We start from the raw sequence: 16307 nt of genomic DNA, 5'->3' as shown, positions 1-16307 counted from the left end.
TTTTTTAGCCTGTCTTTTAGTCTGTCTTTTAGCCTCAAATAGGGATTTGTTTTAAGAGCATTCCAGATTTGCATGAATGGTTTATTGTACACACCATTCCCTAACTTGCTTTGGTCCCTCAACATTACATTTCGCAGTGTGTTCACGTTACACGTGGATCATGTTCTTTCACTTTAATTGAGGTACCCACATCCACTGTTTGAATATACCGTATGTTATCTGGTATAGCCATACCACTGTGTGAGTGTACGTTGGCGTGGTATATTCCATATCTGGAATATTCCTGTATTGATGGAAATGTCAATTATATATTAATGTAACAAATACTCTTGCATGTGTTTCTTGGTGTGCAGGTCTGAGGGTTTCTCTGGGCATACATCAAAAGGTAGAAAGGCTGGTCAGAGTGTCTGTACTTGTTAATCTGGATGGCCGGGAGTACAGCCACGAGTGGGAGTTCTGTTTCCACGAGCAGCATCCAGTGACGCATCCCTTTCAGAGGAGTCCAGTTGCAGAGAGGGGTCCCACGGTGCAGCAGCACAGACCCTCGGTCTGGTCTCACTGCGTGATGTCCAACTGCCACGTCACTGCTATGTGTTAAAAATGCTCTCAGGATCCTCTTCAGCAGAGTCCAGAGCAGAAAAATGGGGTATCACAGTCAGTAGTGACACCACCGATCAGCACCCAAAACCCTTGGCCCCCCACCCAAAACGGGATCTGCCTCAGGCAGAAACGTTAGGATGCATTTGCTGTTGTGCACTGTGCGAAGGGTGTTTGCACAACTGCCACTAGTGCTTATAGCCCAAGGTGGGGTGTGGATTTGAGGCCAAAGTCAGAGAATAAACACTTCTTTTTCCCCAAAATGTGTTTTCCTGTCTCCACAACTTTTTAAAACACGGAACAAAATGTTACTTGGAATAAGGTTGGAGAGAAAACCTCTGTCCCAAGGCCTGGACTGGAGGTCATCTGAATCCACACTCCTCGAGAAGGCCCTGGAGGCCGTTGGCTATTTTTGCAGAGCTAACAGTTTGCATCTATGAAGACGTCCAGGTAATAATACCAACAGGTGTTACAGCCATCCACGTTGCAGATTTTCTTTGAAAACCTCTTCCAGAAGGACTCAGTGTTCCACCTGGTATTTGACTTTAGCCGAATTTCAGGGACATCAGTCCGCAGGTATGGGTTGAGCCTCTGCTCTTTCCAACCCACGACACTTTCCTAATCTAGTTATTCCCGGACAAAAATAAGTGTAATCAAAGCCAAATTGTGACTCAGAGTATCGAGGTTCAAAAATGGAATATGGAAGGACAGAGGGGAGAGACCCGTTCCAGCTAGGGTGACCAAGGCAGTTCCCTGAGAACACGTGGGCCCGAGACTGGCGGTCGGCCCCTGAGGCCAGTGAGGGCAACATTCCTTTGCCCTCTGACAGAGACCAGTTTCTTTCACAGCTTTGGGGACCCTGGGGAATGCTGATCAGTGTCACGGGACTAATGAATCACACTGACTAATGTGTTCTAAATGGATTGATTCAACAATAAAGGGAACACAGAGAGTCCAGAGTTCAGATCCTGAACTTCACCAGGAAGTACAAATCATTTAGCTCTAGTACTTCATGTGTTTGGTCAATGAAAAGGTGCTCATGATGAGAATCCAAGTCACTTTGACTAGAAGGTGCTTTACAAACCTTTAGGATAACAAAATGCATCAACGGCCAGAGCCTGGACAGGCCTACGCAACCATGGGTTATTCCTAGCACACACAGAATCAGAACAGCCATCGCATGCTGCAGCCTAGCCATGCGAAACATTTATTTCCTCACACGCACGCCATGAGAGCCAACAAACGGGCGCTGCACTCACAGAAGCCGACACGTAGAGGAGCTTTTGAAAAGTCTTCCCATCGACCCACTGGGGCGTCTGTGTTTCTCTACAACAAACGTCGCCACAGAACTGAGAGCTTGCCCTGCACACAGCCCTTTCTCTCTTTTGACATCTTCCCAGCTCGACTGTTTGAGAACCCGGCCTTCCGTGTCCAGATGTTTACTGAATTCTGAAGGCCCCCCAAAGGGCCCAAGTTCTTTTGTCGCGCTCCCAATCATTTCCCACAGAGACTGACCGATGTCCCGAAGGAGCCCTTCAATAGGGAGGATAAATGGAGGCAGATGAAGACATGACCCCCTGAGGCTCACCCACGTCCACGCTAACAAAGGGTCTGAGGCACAACCTTGTAAGGAGCATTTTGGTCAGCAGCGTCCCTTCGAGAGGCCAAGTCTCCCCCATTGGGCTGCTTTCAAAGGCTACCCTCACAGTGGAAGTACTGGGCATTTGTTAAGGGCCGGGCTGTGCTAGGTGTAGCACGGAACGTCTAAATCATGGGCCCTGCCTTTGTGAGGAATTCCTGGCTGCAGATGGCAGCTGGCTTTCTCAGGGGAAATTTAGGGGTAGAGAAGGAAGCCAAAGAGGGGCTCCAGCTTCTCCAGATGACCTCTTCCCACCCAGCCCAGAAAGACTCCCCTGTGTCTTCAGCTGTCAGCAGTCAGGCCTGGGCTGTGGGGCCTGAATGCACACCTGTGCTGTGCGATAGACAGGTGTCCGTGTAAGTGGACCGCTGCAGGAAGGAAGGCTTTACTGAGACTGAAAAGTTCATGCATTTCATGACAGCAACATTTTGGGTGTTTTTTTTTTTCTCAAACTTTCATTCTCTCCCTCTTTTTTCTCCTTTAGGCCAACAGAGGCCATAAGGACACTATGACCTTTGTCTAGAGCTGATGGGGACGTGATCTGTGAAATGAAACAGGACTATACTGCTCAGAAGAAGGAAACGGAAGCCACTGTAATGGGGATTAATTACTTGATTGCTGTCAAGATGGTAGCAGACTTGCCCTCATGCCACTGAGCCAGGCGTCTCAGACCTTGCAGGGCCAGCGAGGACGAAGACGCCTTTGTTCAGGCCTCTAGATGCGTGGGGCTGTAGGCTTTGCCGCATGGGACATCAACAGCCGTAATAATAATAATTTGCACTTACATAGCACCTTTCAACCAGGCACCTCAAAGAGGTTTAACCACGTTCATTAATTAAAGCCCACAATCCCCGTGGGGAGAGGAGGAGGAGGACTAACAGGATTTGTAATTACAGGAGGGAACATTTCCGAATAAACTATTGTCCACCAAATAAAAAGAGGAGGTGTGTGAGACTCGGGGTCTCCAAAGAGTAACTGATTCAGAGGTGAAATCATGGAAGGATGGGTGGCTGGGGGCGGGCGTGGGCTTGGGGGTCTGCTCTCGTGTCAGGGGGAGGTCGACGGGCTCAGAATTCGCTGACAGGTTTGGATCCAGCTGAGAAGCAGAACATGTATGGTATTAGTGGCATTTCGAAGGTCATTAGTGGCACAACTATTGTGGTGTAAATTCAAGTTTCACTACTATATTGTGTATGGCCCTGCAGAACAAAGAGTGAGATTCTTGCAGTATTTAATAAAGGATGAAATGATTTCTTTGGATTTAAAGCCCAAGCCGAGCCAGTCAATTAGCAAATAAATCAATTGGTGACCCATAGGATAATTTAGTCATTTTCAGCACAACACCCAGCCTCCCCCTCCTGCTGCCATGAGGCTTCCCACCAAAAGTCCAGGACTGGTTTACTGCAGGCCTAAGGCCTTCGGCCCCTTCAAAACCAGGCATCAAATCTTCCCAGCCTTTGGCATTGGGACGTCTCTTATGCAAGTTGTTAGTGACCCTAAGCTGTTCTCTATATAACCACTTTGTACCTGCTTCCCCTACTGAGCTTTTTAAAACAACTCAGAGACTAGAATCAAGTCTTAGCTTATCTCGTGTCTTCTACTTGTGCCCAACACAGTGCTGTGCACAAAGTGGGTACAGACTGGCCAAGAACCGTTGAACCACGGAGTCCTTGTAGCCACTCAGTGTTTACTGAGCACATACGAGGCGCTAAGGCGAAGCTCAGAAACAGTAGGACGTGAACGTCGTCCTTGAGAACTCTGTTACCAGGAATGGGAAAGGCTCACTCACATTCTTTTAACAACAATATAAAACAGCGTAGACTGAAATGCCATGATAGTTACACATTCAGGCCACATGCCACCAGGGCAAAAGAGGAAACACTTCTCTGGGGTGCAGAGAATCGGGGACGGTGTTCCTGGGGAGCAGGCGGTGCCGTGGGCATTGGAGGGTGAGAGTGGTTTGGCAGACCTAGCAGAGGTGGGGGAGGCTGACTTTCCAGACTGGGGTCCATGGTCTCCCTCGAGTGAGGTGTGTTTTGGGAGCTCGTGGTCTTCAATAGGGTATTTGTGAAAACCAAGCTGAGTTTTTGCAGCTGATTAAATGTAAATTTTCCACGAATTCTTATTACATGAATTGGCTGATTTCAAACATCAAGGGGAGTATTTGAGAAATTAGGAAAGTTGTTTTGTTCACTGTAACTATTCATTCCATCTCTCTCCACTTTCACTATCTACCAAGAAAGAAACGCTAAAGTATTCACATCTTAAAACAAGGCACTCGAAGATGTCTGGAAAAGGTACAAGGAAAACATCTCCATCGCAAATGTCAAAGATTAAATGGCTCCCTCTTTGAGACTATTTTTTCTTACCCATCTACGCACTAAGACGGTGCTCTATACGCAGCAATTAACTAACCAATCGCAGTTCTCTCCTGCTCCCAGGCCCACCAGGGTGTTTCGCCGCAAACCATACTGCCAGGACAGGGCCTGAGTGCTGTCTTTGCACTGTGCCCCTTCCTCCTGAGAGTTCCTGCTTGTCGACTGTGTGTGCCTGAGTTGACGTAATCTCCCAGACTGACGAGGTAGAGTTTTTATCCTCCCTTCTTCCAGATAAGGAACCAGGCAAGGAAAGTTCCGTCTCTTGTTAGAAAGTGATGGAATGTGGATTTATTTTCTTATAAAGATTTTATTTACCCATTTTCAGGGAGAGGGGAAAGAAGGGGAAAAGAGAAGGAGAGAAACACCAATAGGTTGCCTCTCAAACACCCCCAACAGAGGACACAACCCAGGCATGTACCCTGATAAGGAATCGAACCAGCGAGCTCCTTCTTTGCAGGACAATGCCCAACCCACTGAGCCACACAGGTCAGGGTGGAATGTGGATTTAAAGCCCGGCAGTCTTGCTCCTTCCCCTCTCCTCTCCTCACCCATGTCGTTTTTCTGTTCCTGTCTGTTCCAACCGCTCTTGGTGATCCTCAATTCACTAAAGTGTGTGGCACAGTACTATACGCATAATAGGAACCCAGTGAGTATTTTCCAAGTGGAAGAATTGCCCGAGCAGCACTAGTGTCTCGGGCTGCGCTGGGAGAGGTTGCTGCAGAAACCTGAGGGCCGTGGTGCTGGGAACACGGTACAGGCCCCTTCACTGCCTTCTCGATTCTCCATTATTAAAGATAAGGACAGGTGTGCAGGAGAATTGCCCCAGGGAATGTTCACAAGAAAGAAGACACAGGCAGTATTCATGGGCTGAGAGTCTGCCATGCTGCTACCACCCAAGAGATGCTAGCGAAGTGCCTTATATCATTAATTACTTTTATTGACCTTGGATGCAATGCAGGGCTTTCTTTCTTGGTGTGTGTGTACAGACACACAAGAACGACAAAGTCCAGCTTTGTCTCCCCAGGTGTGCTGGCATCCTTGCCACTCTGTGCACGTGCCATGGTCCTGGCAAGGCTTCGGAGGCATGTGGTCCTTGTCCGCCCACAGAGCCCACGTTTCTGGATTAACCCAGAAGTGCTGGGCTCTATGCATAGTGTCCTGTATGTTGCATGTTGTGAGCAAAGTTCCTGCTCAGAGATGAGATTGTAAAAGTCTGGCCAGCAAACCCAGACTTGCCAAATGACAATGCTGGAGAAGGGTAAATGAGGGTTGGGTAATGGGAACGAAGGGAATGAAGGCAAAATATCACATTCTGACCTAAAAACTCTGGTATTAAAACCACTCGGGGTGTCATTTATTTTCCCAAGCTTTGGTTTTAATATGATCACCGTCACTGCCATCCCACGGCTGTGGAAGGAAGGGCCTTCCTCATCCCACTACGGGATTCAGCAGGAACCCCTTTTGTTAACATGGAGGGTGGACGTCCATCACACCGCCCAGAAGGATACCCTAAGTGTTGGAGAGGGCACGTTGCCTACTTCCCTAAATTTCGCTGAGGATGGGTTTCAGATGGAGCGCAAGTTCCCCAGACTCCAAAGAGATGTGAGGGGAGAGAAGACCGATACATCGTGGGTGTATGGCAGGACAGACTTCAGCTTAAATGAGCAACCTCTGAAATCTCAGGGACTTGACGTCTCCAGGCTGCTGTCCTCCGTGTGGTGACTCAGGACTTCATGTCAGTGTTGACAAGCACGTCTGCAGTTGCCACATGGTGGGGGGTAGGGGGTGGAGGAGGTGGGAGAGGTCATGCACCCGCGCTTAGAGGAACAGCTCACATCTCTTTTCTCACAGCCCGAGTAGTCATGGCCACTCCCGACTCCAAGGAGGTAGGAAGTCCAAACCCCGACTCTACCCTGTACTCTGAAGGGAAAGAGAACAGGGTGGGCATTAATGGACACTTGGGATGTCTGCTACACACTGCCAGAGCCAGCAAGCTGGCCAGTGTCCCTTTTCACATTCCCTCCTGTCCCTTGGACTAATGGGCATATATCAAAGACTGACAGGGGAGTGTTGAAGAGGGAAGACCCAACAGTTTTGCACCCCTTTTTTTCTCCTGGGGCCCTTTCTGAAAAAGAGGAAGCAGGGAGAAACAGTCCACTGTGGGTGCCTTTCCCGTGGAGCTGCCGGACACTAGTACTGTCCAGGAAGGGTTCTGGGTTAGAGAGAGCCATGGCTTGGTTGCAGCAATGCATCTACAGTGGAACAGCTTGTTTTGAGTTGCCCGGGACCATCACACTCTGTGGGAAAAGGCCTCTGGAAATGTGCCCTTCTGCCTCCATTCCTCCCCTGTTACCAGACATGATTCAAGTTCCCTCCAAGCCCTGTGACTTTTCCAGAAAGCAGCTCTCCCAGTGGCTGAGAGAGAGAAAAACTTTCCCTTATTATTCTTCTAATAATGAATTCCTGCTCTTAAGTGGGCCGCTCCCATGTGTTTTCAGTCAAGTGTTGATGGCAGCCTTGCCGGGGGACATTTCCAAGAGGCCGTGGACATAATAGATGAGGGCTCATATTGACAAGAGCTGCTCTCAGTTTTCCTTCCAGTTTAGCTCTCCTGAGGCCTGAAATCGGAGATGAGAAATGATTCACGAGATCCTGTTGGGGAACAAACATGGCTGCCACACCTCTTCACTGCTTTTAACTAAGGAAACAGCCATGGTTTCATAACTTCCCCCTAAGAGATTTGTAAACCTGGACCTTCAGGACAGACCAGTTCTTTGTAGACGCCAAGACCTCCTGTCTTTGGGTCTCAGGCAGGGTCCAGGCCTACCCTGACATCGTAAGAACAAAGGGAGACATGAGGTCACACCATTTCCTGCCTCAAACCTAATCTCAAGTCCCCAAGATGCTTCCAAGTAAGCACTGGTGGGAAGCCACATTTGCTGAGGGATCCCACCTACTCGTTGTTCCCAAAGCAAATATCTTCAGATAATAATTCAGCTTCAAATTACCTACATGGAACTTGTACAGACTCTTAGTAGTAGACAGGCTCTTCTCATGGAGAAGAATTGCAGGTAAAAGGGGACGGGCATTGTTAACGAGAGAGGTGGCCTGGAATTGGAAAGCCTTTGCAAGCAGAAGCAGCCCTGGGGATTCATTACCTGGAGTCTCTGATTCTCTCTGCATTCCTACCCAAGGCTACGCTCTCTCCCAGCAGACGTGCACTACAGACTGTAGCTCTGCTCACTCAAAACTTCAGCATCCTCCTGGCTCATCCTCTTGAACTCCTCTCTCTACCAGGCAGCCTTTCAACGTAAGTTTCCATTGGCTATTTTCCTTGGTATTTCCTAGTTAAAATTCCTAAGAGAGAATCTCATTGGCCAGGGCTCATCTTACTGTTTTGTCTCAGGTAACATCATTGATCACTAGCCATCCAGTTACTTGTGGGCTTAGGGGGAGCTGGAAGCGTGGCTGCCTAGCAGCAGTGGAGGTGGGCAAGGGGGCTCCCCCTGGAGGGGCCACGAGAAGAGGAGGTGAGCTGCAGCACAGTCCGTATCCTTGACTGGATTGCCGCAAGGACACTCATTCTCTCCCTTGCTTCTTCCTCCCCTTCTTACCGCTGCAGACCTGATCTCCACTGTCACAGCCTAGTCCCCATTACTGCTCATCTCCCCCGCCGACTGCACTGTCCTTCTTGCCTTGTTGAAGAGCCCAAATAGGATGAGTGAGTGGGAAGAAAGAGCCTGTAACATCAATGAATAGAAGGGAGATTGGGGAAGGTGTGGTATGGAAGGAGGGATGGAAATGAAATCCTTTTTTTGGCTAAAGAAGATCCCATTCTCATCATGAGATCCAAGTACCTTTCCTCTTTCTTCTAATCTTTGGAGCAATTTCCCTTCCCCCAAATTAGACATCAGCAGGAGCAAGAGAGGCTTCACGGAGGGATCCTGACTGACCAGAGTGGGAAGAATCTCTGGTCCACTCCTCCTGGAGAACTTCCTTGACTCCTGTGAGTCTGGAATGGTCCCATTCCGGATCCTTGCCTTCCCCCAGGCCCCTACGCTCAGGCCTCGTGGATTCCTGGGTGCAGATCCTGGAAAAACAAGTCCCAAGCAATTTACCATCAAACTAAAGTTTAGGACACAAGTGAAGGCCTCTGTTTAGATAAGACCTTTGCCAACTGTGCTCTCCTAAGAACCCAAAGGTCTCATTGGCAGTTTTCACAAATGTTCATGTTTTTTAGAGGGCTGGTCATGTGTGGTGTTTCCCTGTCTTGGCTGAATCACGGAAGCTTCGTCTGAATTCACACATCAGTGAGAGGACTAGGGGAAAAGCTGAATTACGATGCTGGACGTTACTTTCTGTTCATTAGAGAGCATTGCATCTGTATCTCATCAGCTGGTTAAAAGGCCAACCCAATCCAGCTGAGACTTCAGTATTTCCGTAGTCTTTTGCACGGAGATGAGGCTAGAAGTGAATTAGAGGCAAATCTAAACAACCCTGTATTTTTCTGCTCTTTCCTAAACTCTGAGTATGCCAGTATTAAGTCACTGGTCAACCCTTGTCCTATGACTTTTATCTACCGACTAAACGTGCAGTCTCCCTACGATGGCAGAAGAGGCAGTTCTGGTGATATTTCTAAACCTGCTGCTGCGGGATTCTAGAGAGAGCGGTTCTGGCCCACTTCCAGGTTTCTGCTCCTTCCATTTAGAATCTCAGGTTGAAGTTTGTTGCCATTGGCTGTCCCTGGGATCTGAGAACCCACCTGGGGTTCGTCTAGCCTCTCTTCCAACACCATCACCCCAACTCTTGAGTCATTACCATTTCAACATCTTAAAAGTTGATGCAGAGATGAAGCAGAAGCCAGTTTGGCTTTCTCCCAGTTCCTCGGGCCCCTCTGGGGTTAATCAGCAACCACCTATCTTTGTGTTAATAACATAAGCCTCTCTAACTAGAACACCTGGAGGAAACTCATAGGACGGCTTAAGATGAAGCCAATTTTGCAGTAATTATTTTCACCATCACTCTGTTTTAAGCTGGACTCAGACTTTCCAATCAAAACAGCGTGCTAAACCCAACCAACTGTGAACCTGGAGCTCTCAATGTTCCTTATGCCTTGAACTTCAGGCAGTATCTCCCTGCTTCAGGTACACCGGGTTTAATGAAATGCCCTGAGGACATCTCACTGGGGGAATCCTTCAGTAGTACCTTCCTAGCGGTGTTGTTCTCTGGTGTTCACACCGCAGGAGAAGTAAACGATCTTCTTAACTGGAATAATTGCTGACAACTTCTCTCAGTAACTAACTAACCCAAATGGGTTTGAGTGCCAGGTGATTGCCTATTTGGGGGGAAAGGAGATAGGGCCTGGGGAGGTGGAAATGGCAGTGGGGGACACATGGAAAATAGTTCGCTGCCGTAATAATCTGCTAAGTCTACCATAACAGAATGCCAAAGAACAGCCTAAACAACGGGAAGTTATTTTCTCACGGTTCTGGAGGCTGGAATTCCAAGGTCAAGGGGCCAGTGGGTTTGGTGTCTCCTGAGACCGCTCTCCTTGATTTGCAGAGACCTTCTTGCTGTGTCCTCCCATGCGGCCTTTTCTTTGGGTGTGTTCCTGGTGTCTCTCTCACTTGTAAGGCCGCCAGTCTTACTGGAGTGGGGTCCCACCCTTATGAGCCCATTTAGTCTTATTTACCTTCTTTTAATGGTCCTGTCTCCAAATACAGCCATATTGAGGGTTTGGGCTTTAGTATATGGATGCGGGGGGGTGGGGGGGAGGATACAATTCAGTCCACAACACCCCCATAACTCTCTTTTTCTCAACAGCTCACCTCCTGTCTTCCGATGCTGCCCTTCTAATTCTGAGCGAGAGAAAAGTAGCTATTGTTCAAGAAATGGCAGGTGCGACTCTGCAGTCAGTTTGCGAATGGCTAAGCTAGGTGGGGAGGGTGGCTGAGACAGAGTGAAAAATGGATGGGTGGGTGGATGGGTACACGAAGAGATGGCTGCATGAATATGCACATGGATAAACATACAACCTGTAGTGCATCGATGGCAACAGGGAAGACACTGCATTGTATTTTGTTAAGGTTGCAGCGCAGGGATCACAAACTCAAATGCTCAGGCTAGACAGGTGACACAGTTGCAAAAAGAGGCCAGTTTGCAACAATAGGGAGTAGTGGGGACTTTGCCCAATTGGAAAGAGTATGACCTGCATAGAGGGACAGTATGCGCTCAGCACTGGCCAATTGTCACTTTGTGGGGTGCAAGCTGAACGCTGTCAGAACTTCTGATTTTTCAAGGGAAGCCAGAAATTTGGATTTTTCAAATAAAATCTTTTAAAAAAATGAATCTTTAAATTATGGCAACCAATTCAAAATTGATAACATATTGGGTGAGCCAAATAAACACATTTACAATCTGAATGAGCCCTGGAGGCTGCCCGATTTCCACTCTTGGAATACGAGAAAGGCCTCTGTAATGGCGCCGCACGAGGCTGTAGGTGTCTAAGAGCTCGGGCTCACGAGTACGCCACCTGGGCTCACGTGCCAGCCCTCTGCTTACTGGCCTTATAATCTTGAACAAGTTACACATGTAACTCAGAGTTGTTGTAAGGTGACATGGATTAATACATGTAGAAGCCTGGAACAATGTCTGCTGCCTACCAACCAAGCAATAACCGAGCCAATGTTATCAGGTAGTATCACTAAACCTTGTGGTTTCCTCATCTGTAAAATGGGAACAATAGTTGCCTTACGTATCCCCCAAAGGAAAAGAAGAATGTTTATGAATAGGGCGTGCAAAAGTGTGTGCATTGCTAAGCATTACACCATGCATTGCTTTTGTTACTGTTCCCGTAAAGGAAGCTCAGCCTTTTCCAGTGCAGGGTGAGAGTCCCGCTTTTTGTTTCTGAGGGTCACGTGGCTGTTTTGCTGTCCTTAGAATTTCTTTTTGCTATGAAATTTGTAAACAAAAGCATGGTATAAACAGTATAATGAACACCCAGCACTCTTATCTAGCTTTAACGATTGCTAGCTTTTACCAATGCGCTTCACGTCAGTGAGGTGACGGGTGGGTATGGCAGAGATGCGGGAAGAAACGAGGATGCACGGAGGCATACTGGTACTGGATAGAAGGCTGAGAGCTTTCACTGCCTCAGGAAGCCCCCATTTTTGCAAGAAAGCAGGACCCAGGCAGCCGCAGATGGTTCTCTTTTGGACAGCTCCCTGGAGGAGGTTCGTACAGGAGAGTTGGCCACAAAAGATTCATTGTTGCCACCTTAAAGTGGTATAAACGGGGACCAAGAAATTCTTTTATTTTCATTTATTGGTGTTTTGAAGATTTTAATTTTTGCAAAGAGAATACACATTCATGGATTGCTCATGCAATTGAAAATTGAGTGTCTAAAGGGACTCTGGGTGCAGAAGTGTCTTTGTCATAAGGACTTCGGGGGTCGAAACCATGCCGGATTCTATGAGAAGCCCAGGAAAATCACAGTGATAAAAATGGAAGGTTCGAGGAGCGAAACACTCAGATTCAAAGAAAGTATAAAGGGCTCTTGTTGTTAAAGTATTTGAAAGAGTCCCTAAGACATATTGCCCCATTTCTCGGCATTGGCTATTACTGCATTTAAATGCGAAGGCCTCTCCCTGGAAAGGATGTCTCACAACGTGAAAGCAACTAAACTTTGCTTGAAAATTCTATTATTCAGACCCTTCATTAATTTAAGCTGACATTCCTTCTCAATTGGGCCAAATCATCAAAGCTTTATTGTATGAGAACCTTGAATTCAGCAACAAAGAGTGTGGGGTTTGGAGAGAAATGTGGGGAGGGGGCATGGGGGAGCTCCTGAGGCCCAAAGAAAGGAGGGGAGGACGGAGCTGAGAAGGAGGGGGAGGGGGAGAGACAGGAGTATTGAGAGGCTACGAGGGGAGGGGAACAGTTGGAACAGCAGGGAAAAGCCACGCAGGGTGGTGGCAGACCCAAGGAGAGGCCTGGGCCGCCAGTGCTACCCCTTGAANTGTATGAGAACCTTGAATTCAGCAACAAAGAGTGTGGGGTTTGGAGAGAAATGTGGGGAGGGGGCATGGGGGAGCTCCTGAGGCCCAAAGAAAGGAGGGGAGGACGGAGCTGAGAAGGAGGGGGAGGGGGAGAGACAGGAGTATTGAGAGGCTACGAGGGGAGGGGAACAGTTGGAACAGCAGGGAAAAGCCACGCAGGGTGGTGGCAGACCCGAGGAGAGGCCTGGGCCGCCAGTGCTACCCCTTGAGCCTCTGCTAATCAGGATGGTGGGAGATAAACCACCAGCCGCTTTGCCCTCACAATTATTTTTCAACAGTAAGGATGAAAAGGGAGAGAGGGAATAAAGGAAGGGAAACATTTCCCTAACTTCATGTGCCTCTTCAAAGTTCTGCCAGTAGAGCTCCGCCCAGCAGCGCGGAGCCCAGCAGCGCGGAGCCCAGCAGCGCGGAGCCCAGCGGTAGAGCCCTTGCCAGGCGGCATGTCCGGCAGGTCCGCTGGGCAGGCCTAGGGCCCCGAACCCCAGGGCCTGACGTCTGTCCCCACCAGCTCAGCTGCACCTCCACCCTGGGCCACCAGCAGGGCTCTGTCTTCCTTTCCAGTGTGATTCACTGTTGGGTAGATGGCGTGGGAGGTACTAAGTGGGCAGTACTGGGTTCACTGTTGGGGCATAAGACAAGAAAGGATCTTTTGAAATGTGAGCAAATCGCCCACAAACTTTTATGGAGCATCTACAATTTATAACTAGAGTAAAATAAGATTTGTAAGATGAACTTTAAAGCCTCAGGGAAAACTGGGTTTTTCCAACGTGTAACTTCAGTCAATAAAATACTAATCTCAAAAACCAGTGCGGTCCCTGATGGTCTTTTCTCTGCAGCAGAAATGTCCCCAAGGACGCAAGAAATTCACATGGACCCTGAAGGGTGATAGTTCCTGGTGTGCAGCAACCCACCTGAGACCAAGTCAGGGGTGGGGGGCGGCTGTAGGACATCAGTCCCCAGCCCACCACCTTCCAGCTTGCACCCCCAAAGAACTCCTGGGACCCCTCTGAGTCACAGCTTCCCAATGTGTAACCTGGGGACAGAAATCACTAGCCTTGTTCCCTGGAGCCCATAGGGATGACCGCACAGCTGAATGGCTGGCTGACCTCCCACCATAGGCTGTCCAAACCTGGGTCACTGCAGTGACCAAGCCTCTAGTTTGTGATGCAAGCCAGACGGTCTCATTCCCCTGCTCAGAGCACGGCAGCGGTTCCCTTTTCACGCAGACTGACGCAAAGGCCCTCCATGTTCCCGCCTCCTGTTGCTGTCTCCTTGAGCACCTGCTGGGGCCACCCCTGTCTCCAGGCACTTCCTCCTGTCACCAGGCACTCTCCACAGCCTTTGCACTTCTGAACCCTTTGCTAGAATGCATTTTCCCCAGATAGTCCCATGGCGGATACCCTTACCCCTCTAAGTTTTCGCTAAAATGGCACCTTCTCCATGAGACCCTACCCAGTTTAAGTTGCAGCTCACTCTCCTTACCCGACTCTGCTCACCACCATGCGGCACAATAAATAACGCACTGTGTTTGTCATTCACTGTGTGTCCTCACTGCTGCGGTACAAGCTCTGGACGGCAGACGTCTTCCATCTGTTCACCGAGTGTCCTAAGCCCCTAGAACAGTGTCAGGCATGTCAAGGACTCTCAATATGTAGGTTGGCTCCTTCTCAGAAGAAAGCAACCAAAGAAGGCCTACTGTAGCTGGAGGGAACGTGAGCTCAAAATCTCTCCCACCATCGCTGTGATCGCTGCAGGCTCTCCATGGAATAACCTTTGTTCCAGTGAGCAAGTTTAAAAACTGACATTTGTTCTCATACATAAAACCAGTTTTGATACTATAAAGTGCTATGTGACATCTGGCCCAAGGGCCTGGCACAGTGTATACAGCAAGAGCCTAATCGTTAGAGGGGCTGAGGGAGAGGGCAAGGGAGAAAGGGGGTCAGAGGTTCCAGGACTGGATCCTTACTCTCCTTCAGGTCTCGGCTCAACCATCATCACGCTGCAAAGCCTTACCCGATCCGAATAGTATGACTGGAATTTAGGCTGGAGAAAATGTATAAGGACACTTGTTAAGCAGCTAGTACATGCTGGTCAGTATCTGTGCCCAGTTCACTACGTAAGTGTTCTCGTGAAACTGTCAGTTCTTTCACCGTTGTCTGTCCGGTACCTCATACTGGGCCTGGCACGTGCAATATGCTCAGTAAATGCTCACTTATTTTCCCGACAACCCTCTGAGGCAGGTAACATTAACCCCATCAATAAGTGAGGGACCAAGGGGTAGATTCAGGTAACCTGCTTAATGTTGTCACACAGGTAAGTAACATCATTTCAATTCTACTCAGACAAGCTGCCGTCTTCTGAGAGAATTCAGGTTAGACCATCCCTCCGAGTTTACTGCAAGTAGAATTGTCTCCTGGCTGCACCAGGAGGTGAGGGGAGGGCTTTGTCTTTCACTCCTGGCTTTTTCTTCTCCACCTGGGCTCCCTTCATCTAGTCAGCTCACCTGGAAGGGTCTCCTGCCATCTCCTGATTCATCGGCCTGCCTTTCTCACCCTCCCTGTGTGACTAACCCCGGAGTTCAGTGGTGGATCATCTTGAATCATAAATCAAGTTCTGAAAGACATTGCAACTTTTTGCTCAAAATCTCCCTAGAAGTTCAATTCTTTGTGAAGATCATTCGCTTATGAGTAGAATGATGGATTCATCAGGTCTGTCCCTTTAAGAAAAATCTGGATGGTACTGCGTGTTCCCCACCCCCAGCCCCTCCAGAATGACAGCTCCTTAGTCCATTTATGCAGCTTATTCCCCCAAAACCCCACACTCAGTGTCCACTCTGGCCACACAGAAGATAAGCTCCACTCCTGTTGTCTCGTTACATAAACAGGAACTGTTTGTAACTGGCATGTTCATTGTGCTTTCCACACACCCACTCTGCACTGGAATTTTCTTTCTTAGCCATTGCTGAAGTGGAGCACTCGAGCTATGCACACGGTACCGCTATGCACACGGTATACGGACACAGCCACTGAGTGTACACCCACATTATGGAAGCGGAGAGGCGACCCAAGTCCCCGCTTCCCAGGACTCCAGCCCTGGGAGAAGGCACCTCCATAAATCTTTATGTCAGCTCAGATTTTTCTCTTGGAAACTTTTGAGTTTATTTCAGAGTGGCCTTGAGAGGTAATGATGAACTGAAGATGTCAGGCAGGTTGTCATTCTCTGGGTGCCTTTGTCTTCATCTAGAACCAACAGTGACCTGGAGAGACTCTCTCCGAGAGACTCATGTTCGAAGACTGTAGGTTGGAGAAGCTCGGGCTTCATCTGAGTGCCCGGAGGGACCAATCCCACAGTACCGCTCTACTAGGAAAAAGCTGGGGTACTTCTTCGGTTGTAGGGGGCCGTCCTGTGTACCGGAGGACGTTCGCCCTTCCTGCCTCATCCGCAGAATGCCAGGTGCACCCTGCCGGGATCGTGAGAACCAGACGTGCCTGCAAGCCACTTCCAAGTGCCCATGGTCGGAATGTATCAGTGACAGGATCTCTACAAAATGGTGAACTGGGGGCAGATTCCATTAAGTGCTGCCATTGTGAGGGGGTCAGTCTGTGCCCAGGGGCCCCTCCCTCGCAGTGCAAGCTG

General features: G+C 48.9%; 1 protein-coding gene across 4 annotated transcripts in view; it reads left to right on the top strand.

The window, feature by feature from the left end:
* Positions 1–3190, top strand: part of RAD51B (RAD51 paralog B) — a 519294-nt gene extending 516104 nt beyond the window's left edge. For all 4 annotated transcript variants that reach the window (XM_037031686.1, XM_037031684.1, XM_037031685.1 and 1 more), the window contains one exon: positions 2721–3190. In XM_037031686.1, coding sequence (XP_036887581.1) covers positions 2721–2737 — 17 coding nt within the window. In that variant the 3' untranslated portion in view covers positions 2738–3190. The remainder of the gene's footprint in view (positions 1–2720) is intronic.
* Positions 3191–16307: the final 13117 nt, after the last annotated feature.

Source organism: Sturnira hondurensis, unplaced genomic scaffold (assembly GCF_014824575.4).
Source record: "Sturnira hondurensis isolate 20B ecotype Veracruz unplaced genomic scaffold, ASM1482457v3 Scaffold0021143, whole genome shotgun sequence".
NCBI lineage: Eukaryota > Metazoa > Chordata > Mammalia > Chiroptera > Phyllostomidae > Sturnira > Sturnira hondurensis.
This window is presented reverse-complemented; position numbering and strand designations above follow the sequence as displayed.